At 41.3% G+C, this 16,357-nt stretch overlaps 1 protein-coding gene across 4 annotated transcripts in view; it reads right to left on the bottom strand.

Moving 5' to 3' along the window:
• LOC138951992 (cytochrome P450 3A8-like) overlaps positions 1–15,814 on the bottom strand; it is a 31,847-nt gene extending 16,033 nt beyond the window's left edge. Inside the window, exons 1-2 of one of the 4 annotated variants that reach the window (XM_070323568.1) lie at positions 15,796–15,814; positions 6,517–6,644 (exon numbers count right to left, since the gene is read on the bottom strand). In XM_070323568.1, the coding sequence (XP_070179669.1) occupies positions 6,517–6,590 (74 nt within the window). In that variant the 5' untranslated portion in view covers positions 6,591–6,644; positions 15,796–15,814. Of the gene's footprint in view, positions 1–6,516; positions 6,645–8,121; positions 8,509–9,966; positions 10,101–14,050; positions 14,226–15,795 lie in introns of those variants that run through there. The other 3 variants (XM_070323565.1, XM_070323567.1, XM_070323566.1) reach the window with 3 other exon arrangements.
• Positions 15,815–16,357: the final 543 nt, after the last annotated feature.

Raw genomic sequence — 16,357 nt, 5'->3', positions numbered from 1 at the left:
ATGTTACGGTCCCAAAATGTATCGAAAAATGGTCTGAATCTTTAGACTGTTTGTTAGATAAGAAGGCTATTTTTCAATATGTTTTTAAAACAACAAAAGACACTTGTCTGAGATGGTTCCAGTACCGATTATTGTACAGAATTTTGCCCACAGAACGGTTTCTATTTTTGCGAAAAATTGTGGATACGTCATTGTGTACTTTTTGCGGTAGAAAGGAAGAAACCCTTTTACATATGTTTTGGGAGTGTGATAAAGTGCAGACTTTTTGGATAGAATTTGTAAATTGGCTAAAGGTGAACTGCACCCATTGTGATAATTTAAAACTGTCTAAAGAACTGGTTCTTCTTGGAGTTGCGAACAATGTAGTCACCGATAAAGCTTTTGATGTATTAGTAATCTGTGCCAAACACCATGTATATATTTCCAAAATGAACAAAAAGACCCCTCATTTTCAGACATTTAGTAGACATTTTAAGCAAAGATTTATTTGTGAAAAGTATAATGCAGTTGTGAATAATACAGTAGATAAATTCTACAAGGATTGGCGCCTGTATACACATGTTTTGGTGTAACCCTTAGGTTTTTTCTTTCTTAAAACCTTTTGATATTGCGACCACCAAGCCCTGAACATCCCCCCTCCCCCACCCATCCTCCCACCCACATGTATGTTGTATTTGTTCAAGTGTTCTTCTGTTGTATGGTTCTGTCCCTTTGTTTACGTGATGTCCTGTAATGCACAGTGTATACATGTAAAAAATAAAAAAATAAATCACAAAAAGAGAATAAAAAAAATTAAAAAAATAAAATAAAAGAACTGGCGGCCAATATCCCTGCTTAACATATCCTATAAAATTTGTTCATCCTGTATTGCGAATAGATTGAAAATTATGTTACCTAAGATTATTAGTGAACACCAAACAGGTTTTATGAAAAGAAGATTTATCGGGGATAATATGCGTTTGTTGTATGATGTGTTGATATTTACCGAAAGAGAAAATATACCAGGTTTGCTGCTTGCAATTGATTTTGAAAAGGCGTTCGACAGTGTTTCCTGGCCCTTTTTACAAAAGGCATTGGATTTTTTCAATTTTGGAAACGATGTAAAACAGTGGATACGAGTTTTTTTATCAAGATATAATAATAATAATAATGCAAACTTTTATAGCGCTATTCTAGAAAAATGTCTACTCTTAGCGCTTTACAATACATACATCGACCAAGCATACTATACACGCACAGGCAAAGAAACCGACCAAACATAACCAACAAACTATACAGGCATGTGTCCAATATTCTGGTTGGTTTAATATAAGAAGAGGCGTCCGACAAGGCGATAGCCTCTCACCATATTTGTATTTAATATGTTCCGAGATACTATCATCAATGTTACGTAACAATTCTGTGATAAAAGGATTGAAATTGAATAACGAGGAAGTGTTATTGTCTCAACTTGCGGACGATACAACTCTTTATTTGGATGGCAGTAAGGAATCATCTGTTGAATGTATTAAAACTTCACAGAGATGTTCTACATTTTCCGGATTAAAGAAAAACAATGAAAAAACTCAAATTGTCTGGATTGGAAGAAAACGAAATTCACAAGAAAGATAAATGAGGGATATGAACTTTTGTTGGGACCCTGGGATTTTCATAGTATTGGGAGTCACCAGCAACAATTTGGAAATTAATTATGAAGGAAAATTGAAAGAGATCAAATAAATTTTAAACGATTGGAGCCGAAGACAGTTAACTCCATTCGGTAGAATTATAATTTTGAAAACCTTGGTCCTTTCAAAGTTGGTTTATTTATCAACTGTATTGCCAGACCCACCCGAAGATTTTGTACGAGAAATTAATGCAGCCTTTTATTCCTTCCTGTGGAATGGTAAACCTGCAAATATTCGGCGAAATGTCGTTTGCAGACCTCATGGTGGTTTGAATATGATTGACATTTACACTTTTGTGGCATCGGTAAAGATAAATTGGATTCGCAGGCTCAAGATGTTGGAATTTGATGTGAAAAAGATTATTTTTGACAGTCCCTTGTGTGCCTTTTATAAAATTGAAAATGAAACAATTTCCCATATATTTTGGTACTGCCCGCTTAGTCGGAAATTTTGGATTGATTTGGAAGATTTGTTAAACAGAAGTGGTATTTACCGCGCAAATGTTCTTTTTACAGAAGAATTTATTTTGTTTGGGTGTATCAACAATGTTAAGGTAGATGTGGTTTTGGATTTTATAATTTTGTTTGCAAAGTTTTATATTTATAAGAGTAAGTTACAATAGACAAGGCCACTGTTAGAAATATTTTTAAGAAATTTGAAATACAGATTTGAAATAGAAAAATATTCCAGTTTCAATTCTGGTAACATTACCAAATTTGTAGAATTATGGTCCCCATATGAAGAGTTGGTTAGGTAGTACGCTAGGTTGTGCAGAGATGTGATGATTTGCGTATATATATATATACTGTTCAAAAAAAGAAACGCATAGTTGCTACTTGCCAAATTTGTTTTATTTTTCGAAAAAATTAACAGAAAATCCAATATTTAGATTATTTGTTTGAAATTTGGTATGGACACAGTTGAATGCACACACAGTTCATTTGCATCTTCAAATCAATCAGTCAATCAATACGATTGGGTGCCGAGGCTGTCAAGTCAGTAGGGGGTGTGACTGCCTTGAGCAGCAACAACTGCCCGGCACCTTCTGGGCATGGACTGGATCAGATGCCGGATATCTTGCTGTGGGATGGTGTCCCACTCCTCCTGAAGTGCCTGCAATAGATCGCGGTGATTTGCCGGCGCTTCTTCTCGCCTGCGCACACGTCTGTCCAATTCATCCCAGAGGTGTTCTATCGGGTTCATGTCTGGCGACATGGATGGCCAGGGAAGCACCTGGACATGGTGGTCGGTGAGGAACTGGGTGGTGAGTCGTGCTGTGTGCGGGCGAGCGTTGTCCTGCTGGAATATGGCATCCTGGTCAGCCAGAAGAGGAAGGGCGTGTGGGCGCAGAATTTCCTCCACGTATCGCTGGGCAGTTATGCGCCCTTGGACGTGCACCAGGGTGCTCCTTCCAGCGGTATTGATCGCCCCCCACACCATGACGCCTCCACCACCATGAACGGGTGCCTCATCCACACAGTTGGGCGCGTAACGTTCGTTTACTCTCCGGTAAACCCTCCTCCGACCATCATGTCGCTGGAGCAGGAAGTAGGGCTCGTCGCTGAACCACACGTGTCTCCAGTGATTCCGGACGGTCCAGCGAAGGTGCTGGTTGCCCCACTGCACTCGGTTCTGGCGATGGCGGCGGGTGAGGACAGCTCCTCTGTGAGGTCTGCGAGCTCTCAAACCAGCTTCATGCAGGCGGTTCCGCACGGTCTGGTCCGATAATCGGTGTGTCCCGGGGAGAGCCTGGACAGAAGATGAGGCCGACAGGAAACGATTCCGGAGGTGGCGGAGCCGTATGAAGCGGTCGTGAGCAGCAGTTGTCGCCCTTGGTCTTCCCGCTCGTGGCAAGTCAGCAACGGAGCCAGTGGCTTGAAACCTGACCCACAGTCTACTGATGGTGCTCTGGGACACGTGGAAGTGCCTGGCGATTGCACTTTGACTTTGGCCTGCTTGTAAACGACCCAATGCAATTTGGCGGTCTTCTCTGCTCAATCGGGCCATCTTTCGTCGCTGAATTGTCGTCTGATTTCTTTGTGGCAAACAATCCGCTTTTATGGGTTTTGGAAGACATGGTGAGAGCTCAATATTCCCCGAGTTTCACGAGATTACACTGAAGCATGACGAGTGGTCATGCCAAATGAGCAATTTTGACATTGTAGCCACTGATAACGCATGCGTCACGTGCAGAGCTCACTTGTGGCAATGGACGAAAGGTCGACGACGAGATAAACATTTTCTGCAGTTTGGTGGATATCCTTGTAGCCATATAACTAAATTAACCAAATATTACAAGCTATGCGTTTCTTTTTTTGAACAGTATATATGTGTTTTTGCTTTGTTTTTTGTTCTTTGTTTTTTTGTTTGATGGTATTATTAACTGACTGTATTATTATTAAGCAGGTAATACGTCCATAAAGTACTGTAATCTGCATGTTATGTTAAGCTCCGGCCTTACTTGTATGCGAACGGATGTTATATGTCCGTCTGTCTGTTATGTCCTAATGTTGTTATATGTCTTGTATACTTGCCATTTACATATGCATTATACATGTTGATGGATGAATGATGATACATTGTAGACGGATGCATGCTATTGATTAAAAGCCCCACAATGATGTGCTTGGCAAAGTACAAAAAAACAAAAAACAAAAAAAAAAACACACAGGGAGACGAATTTTTAGAATCCAACTGCGGGCCACAAAGCATCGTCACAGAAGCTCGAGATAACACGTCAACCTTGCATGTGACGTCAAACGTAGCTTGTTGACGCTTTTCTTCCAGTCTGAAAATGTACAGAGCTGCGATCATACTGAGTTCAGTAAGTGCTGAGGCATATTTCTTTTCTTTTTAAGTGTTTATGACTTTTCGTTGTGGATTTTGCGATTACAGAGATAAGTTGCAAATTGACCATGAGTCGCCGCGGTAATTATCAACATTGATTGGGTCTTTGAAAGTGAATGCTTACAATCGTTGTCCTCGGAAAAACAAATCCAAAGCCGCGATGATTAAACACATCAAACAATCAGCCTGATTGGCTTTTACTTTGACAATCCACGTTTCACCTGAAAGCTCAAACCCATTCACCACCACGATTTATTGCATGGGGAACATGAGATTTATTTCCCAGGTGTTTGTGAATTTTGTTTGTTTGTTTGTTTGTTTGCTTAACGCCCAGCCGACCACGAAGGGCCATATCAGGACGAGGAAGGGGGGATGAAGGGGGCCACTTGTCAAGCGATTCCTGTTTACAAATGCACTAACCCATTACTTGTGTCCCAGCAGGCTTTAGTAAAACTAAATTAATACCTACTGGAAGATTACCAGTTTCCAGTATGTTAAAATAGGCTTAACCTATCTACTGCTGGACTTACATCAGAACACTAACAGATTAAACTATACATGAATCGCGAGACAAGCGGCAAGAGAAGAGATTTTTGGAAAAAATACAGGTGAATGAGCAAGAAGGCAGAAAAAAAAGAATTCATGAAGAAAAAGAGAGCATGACAGGAAAGAGGAACCAAAAATCTACCTAACAGCAAACTAGAAAGCTCCTGCGGTTCCAAAAACAGGAGGGGCCTTTAATTTCATAACCGCAGTGCCCCACTGCGGGAGTGTTTGTGAATGAAAACTCGTGAAAATGATGACAATTAAATATGCCGTACACGTCACATACAAATAATGTTAAGTTGAATAGGCTTCACACGTCACATACAAATAATGTTTACAAGTTGAATAGGCTTCACACGGCACTTACAAATAATGGTGACATTTAAATATGCCGTACACTTCACATACAAATATTGTTTTAACAAGTTGAATAGGCTTCACACGTCACATACAAATAATGTTAACAAGTTGAATAGGCTGTACATACACTTCACATGTTGGTGGTCAAAGACGAATTCCGTTAGTTAATCTGTCGGGTTTAACAGGTTGTGGAAGGGATGCTTTCCCTTGTTTGTCCTTGCTTTTTCATAGTAACACTGAGGCAAGCTACATGTGAAATTGTAGGCTTGCCTAACGGGGTTTTTTTTTCAACAAAAAGCAACTCAAAAAAAGAGAGAGAGGGGGAGAGAGAGAGAGAGAGAGAGGGGGGTGAGAGAGAAAGAGAGAGAGAGAGAGTGAAAGAAAACGAGAAAGAGAGAGAGAGAGAGAGAGAGAGAGAGAGAGAGAGAGAGCGCGCGAGAGAGAGTCAGTGAAAGATAACGAGAAAGAGAGAGAGAGAGAGAGAGAGAGAGAGAGAGAGAGAGAGAGAGCGAGAGCGAGAGCGATTCACATTCTTGGTATTGCCAGGCAGTTGCTGTTTGTTACCGGTAATTCGTCCAACGAGTATATATTTTCTACGCATACATTTTCAGCGACAGGCTCACAAAAAGAGACATTTTTTGCGCACCGAACACTGTGATAACATCAACACAGATTATGTAATCACATAAGCTCTGAAATGTAGGTAAGGGGACCAGTAGCTAGACAGTCGCTTAGGACGACTTATCTCAAGATTCATGTCGGCCTTGAAAACTAGTGTAAATGTCTAAAACCCAAATTTAAGCCTTATCACTGAATTTGTGACAACGAACAAATGCAACAAGCTGCATTACTGATTTAATCCGTTCACAATTCGCAAAAATGAGTAGCCTAAGCGTTTATTTAAAATCACCTTGCATGTGTGTGTGTGTGTGTGTGTGTGTGTGTGTGTGTGTGTGTGTGTGTGTGTGTGTGTGTGTGTGTGAGAGAGAGAGAGAGAGAGGGAGAGAGAGAGAGAGAGAGAGAGAGAGAGAGAGAGTGTGTGTGACTATTTGTGTGTGTGCGTTCGTGTGTGCGTGTGCGCGTTTCCAATACTCACACGTAAAGAAGTGCAGCAAGCATCAGCAGAAGCAACAGCCACAGAGGGATGTCAACCAAGCCCAGGATTTCCATGGTAACGGTCTTACTGATCACTCCTGTCTACTAATTTTGGCAGAGACCGACGGTCTGAAAAAACAAGGTTATGCACAGGTTATCATAACTTTTGTTCGGAATTTACCCATGAAAAATTTGCCTTCCCAAGTTTATTCTGCACAGAAACACACAGGCTGTTGATTGTTGATATTCTTCTTCTTCTTCAGCGTTCCAGAATGTTTTCTGGTTACGTGTGAGCTCGTTTGCCCATTTGGGTTCCCCCACACTATGCTCTGAGAGCATAGTCAGCTCACTCCGCTTTCGTTGAGTAGGCATGCTGGGTATTTTTGTGTTTCCATAACTTGACCCACCGAACTCCGACATGGATTACAGGATCTTTTCCGCGCGCACTTGGTCTTGTGCTTGCGTGTACACACGAAGGGGGTTAAATCACTAGCAGGTCTGCACATAAGTTGCCCTGGGAGATCGGAAAATCTCCACTCTTAACCCACCAGGCGGCAGCGACTGGGATTCGAACTCACGACCTCCCGATTAGGAGGCCGACGTCTTACCACCACGCCACTGCGCCCGTCAGATTGTTGATATAATATGTCAATGCGGAGGGATGGTCTTACTCCATGTAAGATCTGAAATAACGGTAAGCCGAATGTTTATTATCCCCTAGAGAAAGTAGATATTTTGTTGATATAATATGTCAATGCGGAGGGATGGTCATACTCCATGTAAGATCTGAAATAACGGTAAGCCGAATGTTTATTATCCCCTAGAGAAAGTAGATATTTTGGAAAATATGAAATGCAAATGGCGGCCATAATTGATATTTTGCTGATATCTACTTCCTCTAGCAGATAATCAAAACTAAACATGCGAACACGGGTACATACAGATTTAGACCAACTGTTGCGGTGATACCCTCCTCACTGCCAGGTTCCAGTTAGTCACAGCATGTACCTTAGTCGGAAAAAAACTAAGTACTTCATTCATTAGTGATTATCACGTGTTTGATCCAGCTATACACATTGAGCCTTATATCAAAGGAAATCGCAGAGTCTTAGGAACACAACGGTACTAAAATCAAGAAAATTGGTAGAGAAACAAAGACGCACGAAGCAATTGAAAACTGTGCATTTTGGTACGTATTATTTGACTAACCTATTTCCCTTAAACGTATGCACAGCTTACATTTTTAACAACACGGGCATGCACGAGATAAGCTTACCACATGGCCAAAACAGTAGCTTCAACATTATGGAAAGTAGCCAACTTGATACATGAGCAGGACCAGAAAAAGCTCTGTTCTATGACAATGAAAAAATCGGGCAAAATTGATTACGCTCACAACATCTAAACTAAACATACATTCTTAGACCCTCAACACCCTAGACAAAGAAAGAGAAAAAGACAGACAGGCAGACAGCGACAGGCAGGCAAGGCAGACAGCTGGTAAACTGACAGACGGTTTTCGCTGACACAGCCTTTGTGCCCTGACGTTTGTTTGAACAGAACATTGTGACATAGTTCATATTGCCACACCGTAATATATACTTACTTTGGCTGATTCAGTTTTCAAATTCTTGACAACCTGCTTTTCGGATAACTTGATCTCGTCGCAATTACAACAGAACCGAGAAACATGCACTTCATTCCACACACTACTCCAGCACAACACAAGGCTATGTTTGTGAGGTGAGTACCCCGGCTAAAATGTACTGCTCGCGGTGTCAGTTACACACGTGCTGTAAATGGCACAAGACTCAACCAGTCATGTGCACTCAACCGACTAGACTCTGGTGATTAATTCACCTCTAGGTTTCCTTCCAACGCTCTTTCATACACTATACGTATAGTGCTTGAACTGCGTAACACACAACATGTCCTTGGCCATGGACTCTGACCTGACAAAAACTTCATTGGAAGCTCTCCTCGTGTAATAAATAGGCCTACACTGTTGATGAAAGAACCTCAAGGTTTACAACTAAACCTTGTTGGTGCACGTGTACTGAAAATGCGAAACGCACTACACCGTTGCACGAACAAGAACACGGAAGCATGATCAACAATTCAGTCAATCACAGGCGCCGGACACACCAAGGGAAGATTCATGTTCACATGTTCGCTCGAACTCTTGTTTTGTGCATGCAGGGGTGTGTACAGGTGGACATTGTTGGGCACCCTTTGTTCGGTACGAACGCGACGGGCGCAGTAGCCTAGTCGATAAGCCGCCGGCCTCCCACGCGGAAGGTTGATCTAGGGTTCGAATCCAAGCCGCGCCTGGTGGGTTAAGGGTGGAGATTTTTCCGATCTCCCAGGTCAACCTATATTTGCTGACCTGCTTGTGCCTTATCCCCCTTCGTGTGTACACGCAACCACAAGTCCAAGTGCGCACGGAAAATATACATTTAATCCATGTCAGAGTTTGGTGGGTTATAGAAACATGGAAAAAAAACAAGCAGACATCTTCCAAAAGCGGCGTATATCTACTTATTCCCCCCTCTGCTTCTTTACCTCTGTAAACTTGTAGGGGTAGTTATTTTTCGATAATGACCCAGCAACCAAACAAATAACGACCCAGCAACAGCCTGAATCCTCGATAGTGCAATGGGTTGAGAAGCTGTTCTGTTTCGGTACTACTTTTTGCGACTGAAAAGTTCCGAACGCTCTAATGTACGAAGTATACATCTCTGGAGCAAACAATACAAACATACCGCATTTAAATTAACAACTACAGGCCTGAACACATGAATCTCCATATAAAATCCATGAGTTCGGTTGTTTTCTGAATCTAGATCAGACGTTCATCACAAGCAATTTCCCAAGGCAAGTAACTCATACTTTGTCCAGCGACAAGAGTAGTTCCCCTTCTTTTCACTCAGTTTCTTCGACAACAGACTGCAATCCGACGGTCAGTTTTCAACAATATTTCATTTAATAAACAGATCACACGCAACCAAATGCACACATCTCATCAATTTAAACAACATAAAGCGGTTTCATACACTATTTTCCCCAGAAAACTTAACTTCATACAGTTTTTAACGTTGGAACACGGGTGCAAAAGTTCGTCTGCTAGTCCCATTTGACGAAAGAACATTATCTTAACCGATACCAAAACATATACAGAACACACAATATCTGCCTTTGCCGCCACAGCAGAATAACAGCATATCTGTGTACTTTATTTTAGCCCAAAATAGGAAAACTGACAAGAAGTGTTAACAGAATGGAATGATTTGCACGGAACTATACAACCGCGCATTAATCGATCGCCTGCGCAGGTTGACTGGTTGAGAGAATAGGATTCGATCAAACTTTCGCAAAAAAACTCCTCTTTTCTTTGAATAACTGAAGAAAGGAGGAATAAAGAGGTTACACTCGGCATGTAACCTCTACTTACATGGCGGGGTAAGAACGGTCATACACGGAAAATCCCACTCGTGCAAAAAAACAACACGAGTGTACGTGGGAGTTTCAGTCTATGAACGCAGAAGAAGAATAGGGAGAAGGTTCGACCCCTATCTGCATTCATGTAGACGCTCATGTACAATTGCACAATTGTCAACGCTTTGTAACGTAGTTGTTTGTGTGTGTGTGTGTGTGTGTGTGTGTGTGTGTGTGTGTGTGTGTGTGTGTGTGTGTGTTCAGTTCCAGAGAAAAGTCATGACTGTCCCCTGGAAGAGAAGCATAAAAGTACGTCATCAGGTTACGTGCGATATGTAGAGGTTACATGCCGAGTCTCAGTGATTATTAAAAATAATGGTCGAAGTTAGCGGATCATGAAAAATGCGAGCTTTAGCGAGCTTTTTCATGACCGCGAACTGAGACCATTATTTTGTATAATCACTGAGACGAGGTGTGTAACCTCTTTATTCCTCCTTTCTTCAGTTATTCAAAGAAAAGAGGAGTTTTTTTGCGAAAGTTTGATCGAATCCTATTCTCTCAACCAGCCAACCTGCGCAGGCGATCGATTAATGCGCGGTTGTATAGTTCCGTGCAAATCATTCCATTCTGTTAACACTTCTTGTCAGTTTTCCTATTTTGGGCTAAAATCAAGTACACAGATATGCTGTTATTCTGCTGTGGCGGCAAAGGCAGATATTGTGTGTTCTGTATATGTTTTGGTATCGGTTAGGATAATGTTCTTTCGTCAAATGGGACTAGCAGACGAACTTTTGCACCCGTGTTCCAACGTTAAAAACTGTATGAAGTTAAGTTTTCTGGGGAAAATAGTGTATGAAACCGCTTTATGTTGTTTAAATTGATGAGATGTGTGCATTTGGTTGCGTGTGATCTGTTTATTAAATGAAATATTGTTGAAAACTGACCGTCGGATTGCAGTCTGTTGTCGAAGAAACTGAGTGAAAAGAAGGGGAACTACTCTTGTCGCTAGACAAAGTATGAGTTACTTGCCTTGGGAAATTGCTTGTGATGAACGTCTGATCTAGATTCAGAAAACAACCGAACTCATGGATTTTATATGGAGATTCATGTGTTCAGGCCTGTAGTTGTTAATTTAAATGCGGTATGTTTGTATTGTTTGCTCCAGAGATGTATACTTCGTACATTAGAGCGTTCGGAACTTTTCAGTCGCAAAAAGTAGTACCGAAACAGAACAGCTTCTCAACCCATTGCACTATCGAGGATTCAGGCTGTTGCTGGGTCGTTATTTGTTTGGTTGCTGGGTCATTATCGAAAAATAACTACCCCTACAAGTTTACAGAGGTAAAGAAGCAGAGGGGGGAATAATCTTTGTTAATCGCTCTACAACACACAGACAGACGGACACACATACACCTCCGGCTCCAGAATACCTGAAAACGGTCCCCAAGGAAAATATCTCAGTTACCCTGTGCTGATGTGCACGAAGCGAAAGTGGGTGCCACCCAAACGGGTGAAAACAACCCGTGGGGTCTGATTCGTTGAAATCACAACAAATCTCAATTTCTACCAATCCAACACCGCGACTGACTCCCACCAGTTGGTAACTTTCTTGTGTATCTCGGCGGAGGACTCCGACGTGTGTGACCTATACGTATGCCGCTTGTGGTACATCAAGATTTACGGCCAACGTGCACAATCAAAGGATAGCGGAGAATTGTATTGTATAGCGTTGTACGGGATGACCCCCCCCCCCCAAAAAAAAAAAAAAAAAAAAAAAAAAAGAATGCAACCCAAAAACATCCTAACTACTTCTACATCTTTCAACATGTACATTTTGACTTTCTACATGATTCATTCGCTTGCGGCTTCGTGGCAGACGGAAGGTAAAATCAGCCAGATAAGTTTTCGTTATTGTTTGTCTGTGCACTTAAAGGTGGTCGTCTACATTTTTGCTTTTTTTTCAATAATCTTATGGTTAGATTTCGCTAAAAAGTTATGTCAGATGATGAATGAACCATGGGGAAAAAAGTTATAGAACAAAAAATATATGTAAAAAAAGATTTTATTTTTGGGTAGCGTGACTCACGCTTCCAATATTTTGTTTTCTGTTTGCTGAGAACATGTGCTTTGCCTAAAAGTACTGACCAATCAAATTCAAGTCACTATGCTTATAGCCACGCCCAAACAAGTGCAGCAACAGTTTGACACTGGAGCGCTGTCCACGTTTTTTTTTTAAATGCACGGGATTTGAGAGGAGTTTTGCGCTTGGCATTTTCCAAATAAGGAATACACATCTAGTATGTTTTAGTAGTTTTAGTCGTTCTTTAAACCACTGTGAGGTGTTGGAAGAGTTTATTTTTTATGTGCTGTTTTAGAGGTACATTTTATCAGTATGGAACATGTTCAGTTCGGGAACAGGGGTTGGAGAGGGGGGGGGGAGTGGTTTGGGGGGGGGGGGGGGGGTCCGAGGGGTTCCGGTAGTTCTTAGAGTTTCATAGTTCTCACCATGTCTGTATAGTGTATGTATTAGTTACTGTGATACCAATTTGTCTTACCCATGTATGTATGATGCTATGCGCCAGTGATGTATGAATGCTATTTATTTTTGTTTTTATCACACAGCAAGCTGCTTTCCTCGTGTATTTTTTATGTTCATTCATGTATTGTACACTTGGCAATAAATTATCTATCTATCTATCTATCTATCTATATCCTACTATGAGTACTACGCTGGAATACTACAATGAATTTTCAAACAGCTACACTGGCTTCGTCTTTCCTGATCAAAAGGGGGTGTATTTATTTGTAGATAATACACTCTGCATTTTAATGGTCAAATGGCGATTTCGGTATAAAAATGTAGACAAGGACCTTTAAAAGACCGTTGGGCCGATATATTTGTGAATGTATTGTTTTGTCAATAACAAACGCTCCAACAACCTACCTTTCTTTTTTTTGGATTCTTTATTACTTCTACATCTGTTCACCGAATTACTTCATATTTTGTGCAAAATTAACTTCAGCTTATGCATGAGCAGGTCCTTCGTTGCTGACCTACTGATAACGGGCAGTATAAGTATGCATGATCAGTTCACCATGTGGCAAGTTATTAGCATTTTAGTGGGTCAGTAGTTTTGTGATCACCCTGTTGACAACACATCTCAGAGAGAAAAGTCAATTTTGCACAGGTTATAGGCAAAGCTGACTTCAAAGGCACTGTCTCCCCTAGCCCCCCCTCCCCCTCCCACCCACCCCCTACCGTATACTCGACCATGTCCACCGCCATAGATCTGTCGAGGCAGTCCTATGTGTGTCACAGCGGGGGGGGGGGGGGGGGGGTGTTGTGTGTGTGTGTGTGTGTGTGTATGTGTATGTGTCACAGTGTGAGTGCGTGTGTGTGAGTGGGTTTGAGTGTGTGTGTGTGAGTTGGTTTGAGTGTGTGTGTGTCAGTGTGTGTGTGTGTCAGTTTATGTATGTGTGTTCCATTGTGTGTCAGTCAGTGTGTGTGTGTTTGTGTGTCAGTGTCAGTGTGTGTCAGCACGGTGTCAGTGTGTGTCAGTGTCAGTGTGTGTCAGTGTCAGTGCGGCGTTTTACATGTGACAGGAACATCCTTTCGCTTTGACACACATACCGAGTATATATACATCATGGCCGGGTTGGGTCAACTTCAGAGTGGAAAAAGATGTCACGAATTCATTTCCTGAATGACAACAGTAATAGTCAATTTGTGAAGTCAATTCCACAAAAGTTAACGTTCCCACGCAACGTTCCTACAGTAATCAAATTCTACGGCCTGCTTTATAACGCGTTCAGGGTTCGTTCGTCGAATCTACCGCACAATGCATATATATATATATACAATAGCAGATGCAGACGATCGATGTTGCCTTTACAAAACCTAACTTGGAATCTCAACACACTCACAACAACCAGTGACATCTCCAGAAACACACACAAAAGCAAAACACACACACACACACGTAAATACACACACACACACACACAACATCTCAGCGGACTCCCATTCATGATGCCAGAAGCGAAGCTTGCCGTTTACAAAAACAGGTTCAAATGTTGAACATGGAATCGTCATCACTCACCTTCCAAAACAGACGCAGAAGCAGACGACAGTGTCACAGTGTGACTAGTTGCACTTTGTGGCGGGGAACGAGGAATACACAAGCGCAGACGATAAGCGATAGGTTCACAACTGATAAACTCATACAGTCTGTACGTCCGCAGCAGTTAGCCTTGCATTCCATACCCCCAAAAAGACTGTCCTCTTATTTGTACTCAAACCGCTGCGACAGGCACATGAAAAAGTTTTCAAAACTGACAATATGGAGAAACCAGACGCTCAACACACAACCTTGGGACACAAACTCCACAATGTATGGATTGCACCCTGGATTTCCCTTCTTTGAGTCATGTGATGTCAGAGGCCGAGAAAAACTCATTTTAAGGCGGCTGGCCGAGACCACAAAAGAGTGCATGTGTGAGTGCGTTCATTGGTAAAAAAAACAAGTCGCGTAAGGCGAAAATACAACATTTAGTCAAGTAGCTGTCGAACTCACAGAATGAAACTGAACGCAATGCCATTTTTCAGCAAGACCGTATGTACTCGTAGCATCGTCAGTCCACCGCTCATGGCAAAGGCAGTGAAATTGACAAGAAGAGCGGGGTAGTAGTTGCGCTAAGAAGGATAGCACGCTTTTCTGTACCTCTCTTTGTTTTAACTTTCTGAGCGTGTTTTTAATCCAAACATATCATATCTATATGTTTTTGGAATCAGGAACCGACAAGGAATAAGATGAAAGTGTTTTTAAATTGATTTCGACAATTTAATTTTGATAATAATTTTTATATATTTAATTTTCAGAGCTTGTTTTTAATCCAAATATAACATATTTATATGTTTTTGGAATCAGGAAATGATGGAGAATAAGATGAACGTAAATTTGGATCGTTTTATAAATTTTTTTTTTTTTTTTACAATTTTCAGATTTTTAATGACCAAAGTCATTAATTAATTTTTAAGCCACCAAACTGAAATGCAATACCGAAGTCCGGGCTTTGTCGAAGATTACTTGACCAAAATTTCAACCAATTTGGTTGAAAAATGAGGGCGTGACAGTGCCGCCTCAACTTTCACGAAAAGCCGGATATGACGTCATCAAAGACATTTATCAAAAAAATGAAAAAAACGTTCGGGGATTTCATACCCAGGAACTCTCATGTCAAACTTCATAAATATCGGTCCAGTAGTTTAGTCTGAATCGCTCTACACACACACACACAGACACACACACACACACACACACACGCACGCACGCACGCACATACACCACGACCCTCGTCTCGATTCCCCCCTCTACGTTAAAACATTTAGTCAAAACTTGACTAAATGTAAAAAAAAAGAGAAATTCTATCCAAAAATGGATCGATAGACAAATGTGTTTTGTTGTTGCATTTTTGACCAAAATAGTATATTTAACACATAGTCTCAAAGAACAATGACTGTCTCGATCGATATGTGTAAAATGACATGTTTTAGTCAAACATACAAATAACGTATGGAACAAACTCTATGTGAGCCAAGGGTGCAACGCAGATGAAGTACACAGGGCTAGCTTCAGCAACAATATGCTAACTGCGTAAAACTTACATGCGCACTTAAAGGTACAAACATGTTACCAACGACGATAACAATGTACGCCTAACAGCATACAACTTTTTAAGTACATGCGTACTATTCGGGTACGAAAATGTGACTAACGACAAGAACAATGAGACCACAAGGTCATTGACACACAACACACCGTACAGCTACAGCTAACTTAGATACCTGTTTGTGTAACGATACGGTTCGCTGATCCGGTCCGCCCCGCCGTGTCGTGGTGGTTTAGCAGTGTCACAGTGTCAAATAGCATTTTTTATTTTTGCAAAAAACACCCCTCAGCGCAGTGCCTACGTATTTCACACTCAGTTTGAGTTGCGTTGCACACATTCGCTGTTGCTGTCAGCGTTCTGGTCCCAGGGGTGACAAATGAGATGTCCTGACGGTGACAACATTAACACTTTTTGTTGCCTTGATTTTGCTATCTGGCACAATTTTTGGATTGTGGGTTTTTTCCACAAGCCGCGTCACGTGACGGACACCCAACAGAGGCGTGTAGTCAGACGTCGACTGAATCAAGTTTCAAGTTTTATTTATTCCAATAAAACCCCGTGAGGGTACATGGAAAATTAAAAAACACAATAAAAACACATTTCATTCAACACCAAATAAAAGGAACTAAAACAAAAAGAAATCAGACTATGTACAGAAAAGGGAGTTGAGGGGTGAGGGAGAGCAAAAACAATACAAGAAACAATTCAACAATAATAATAATAAATAATAATAATAA

This window comes from Littorina saxatilis, linkage group LG17, assembly GCF_037325665.1.
Source record: "Littorina saxatilis isolate snail1 linkage group LG17, US_GU_Lsax_2.0, whole genome shotgun sequence".
Classification (NCBI taxonomy): Eukaryota; Metazoa; Mollusca; class Gastropoda; order Littorinimorpha; family Littorinidae; genus Littorina; species Littorina saxatilis.
Note: the sequence above shows the minus strand (reverse complement) of the source record. Positions and strands in the feature narration are given on the sequence as shown.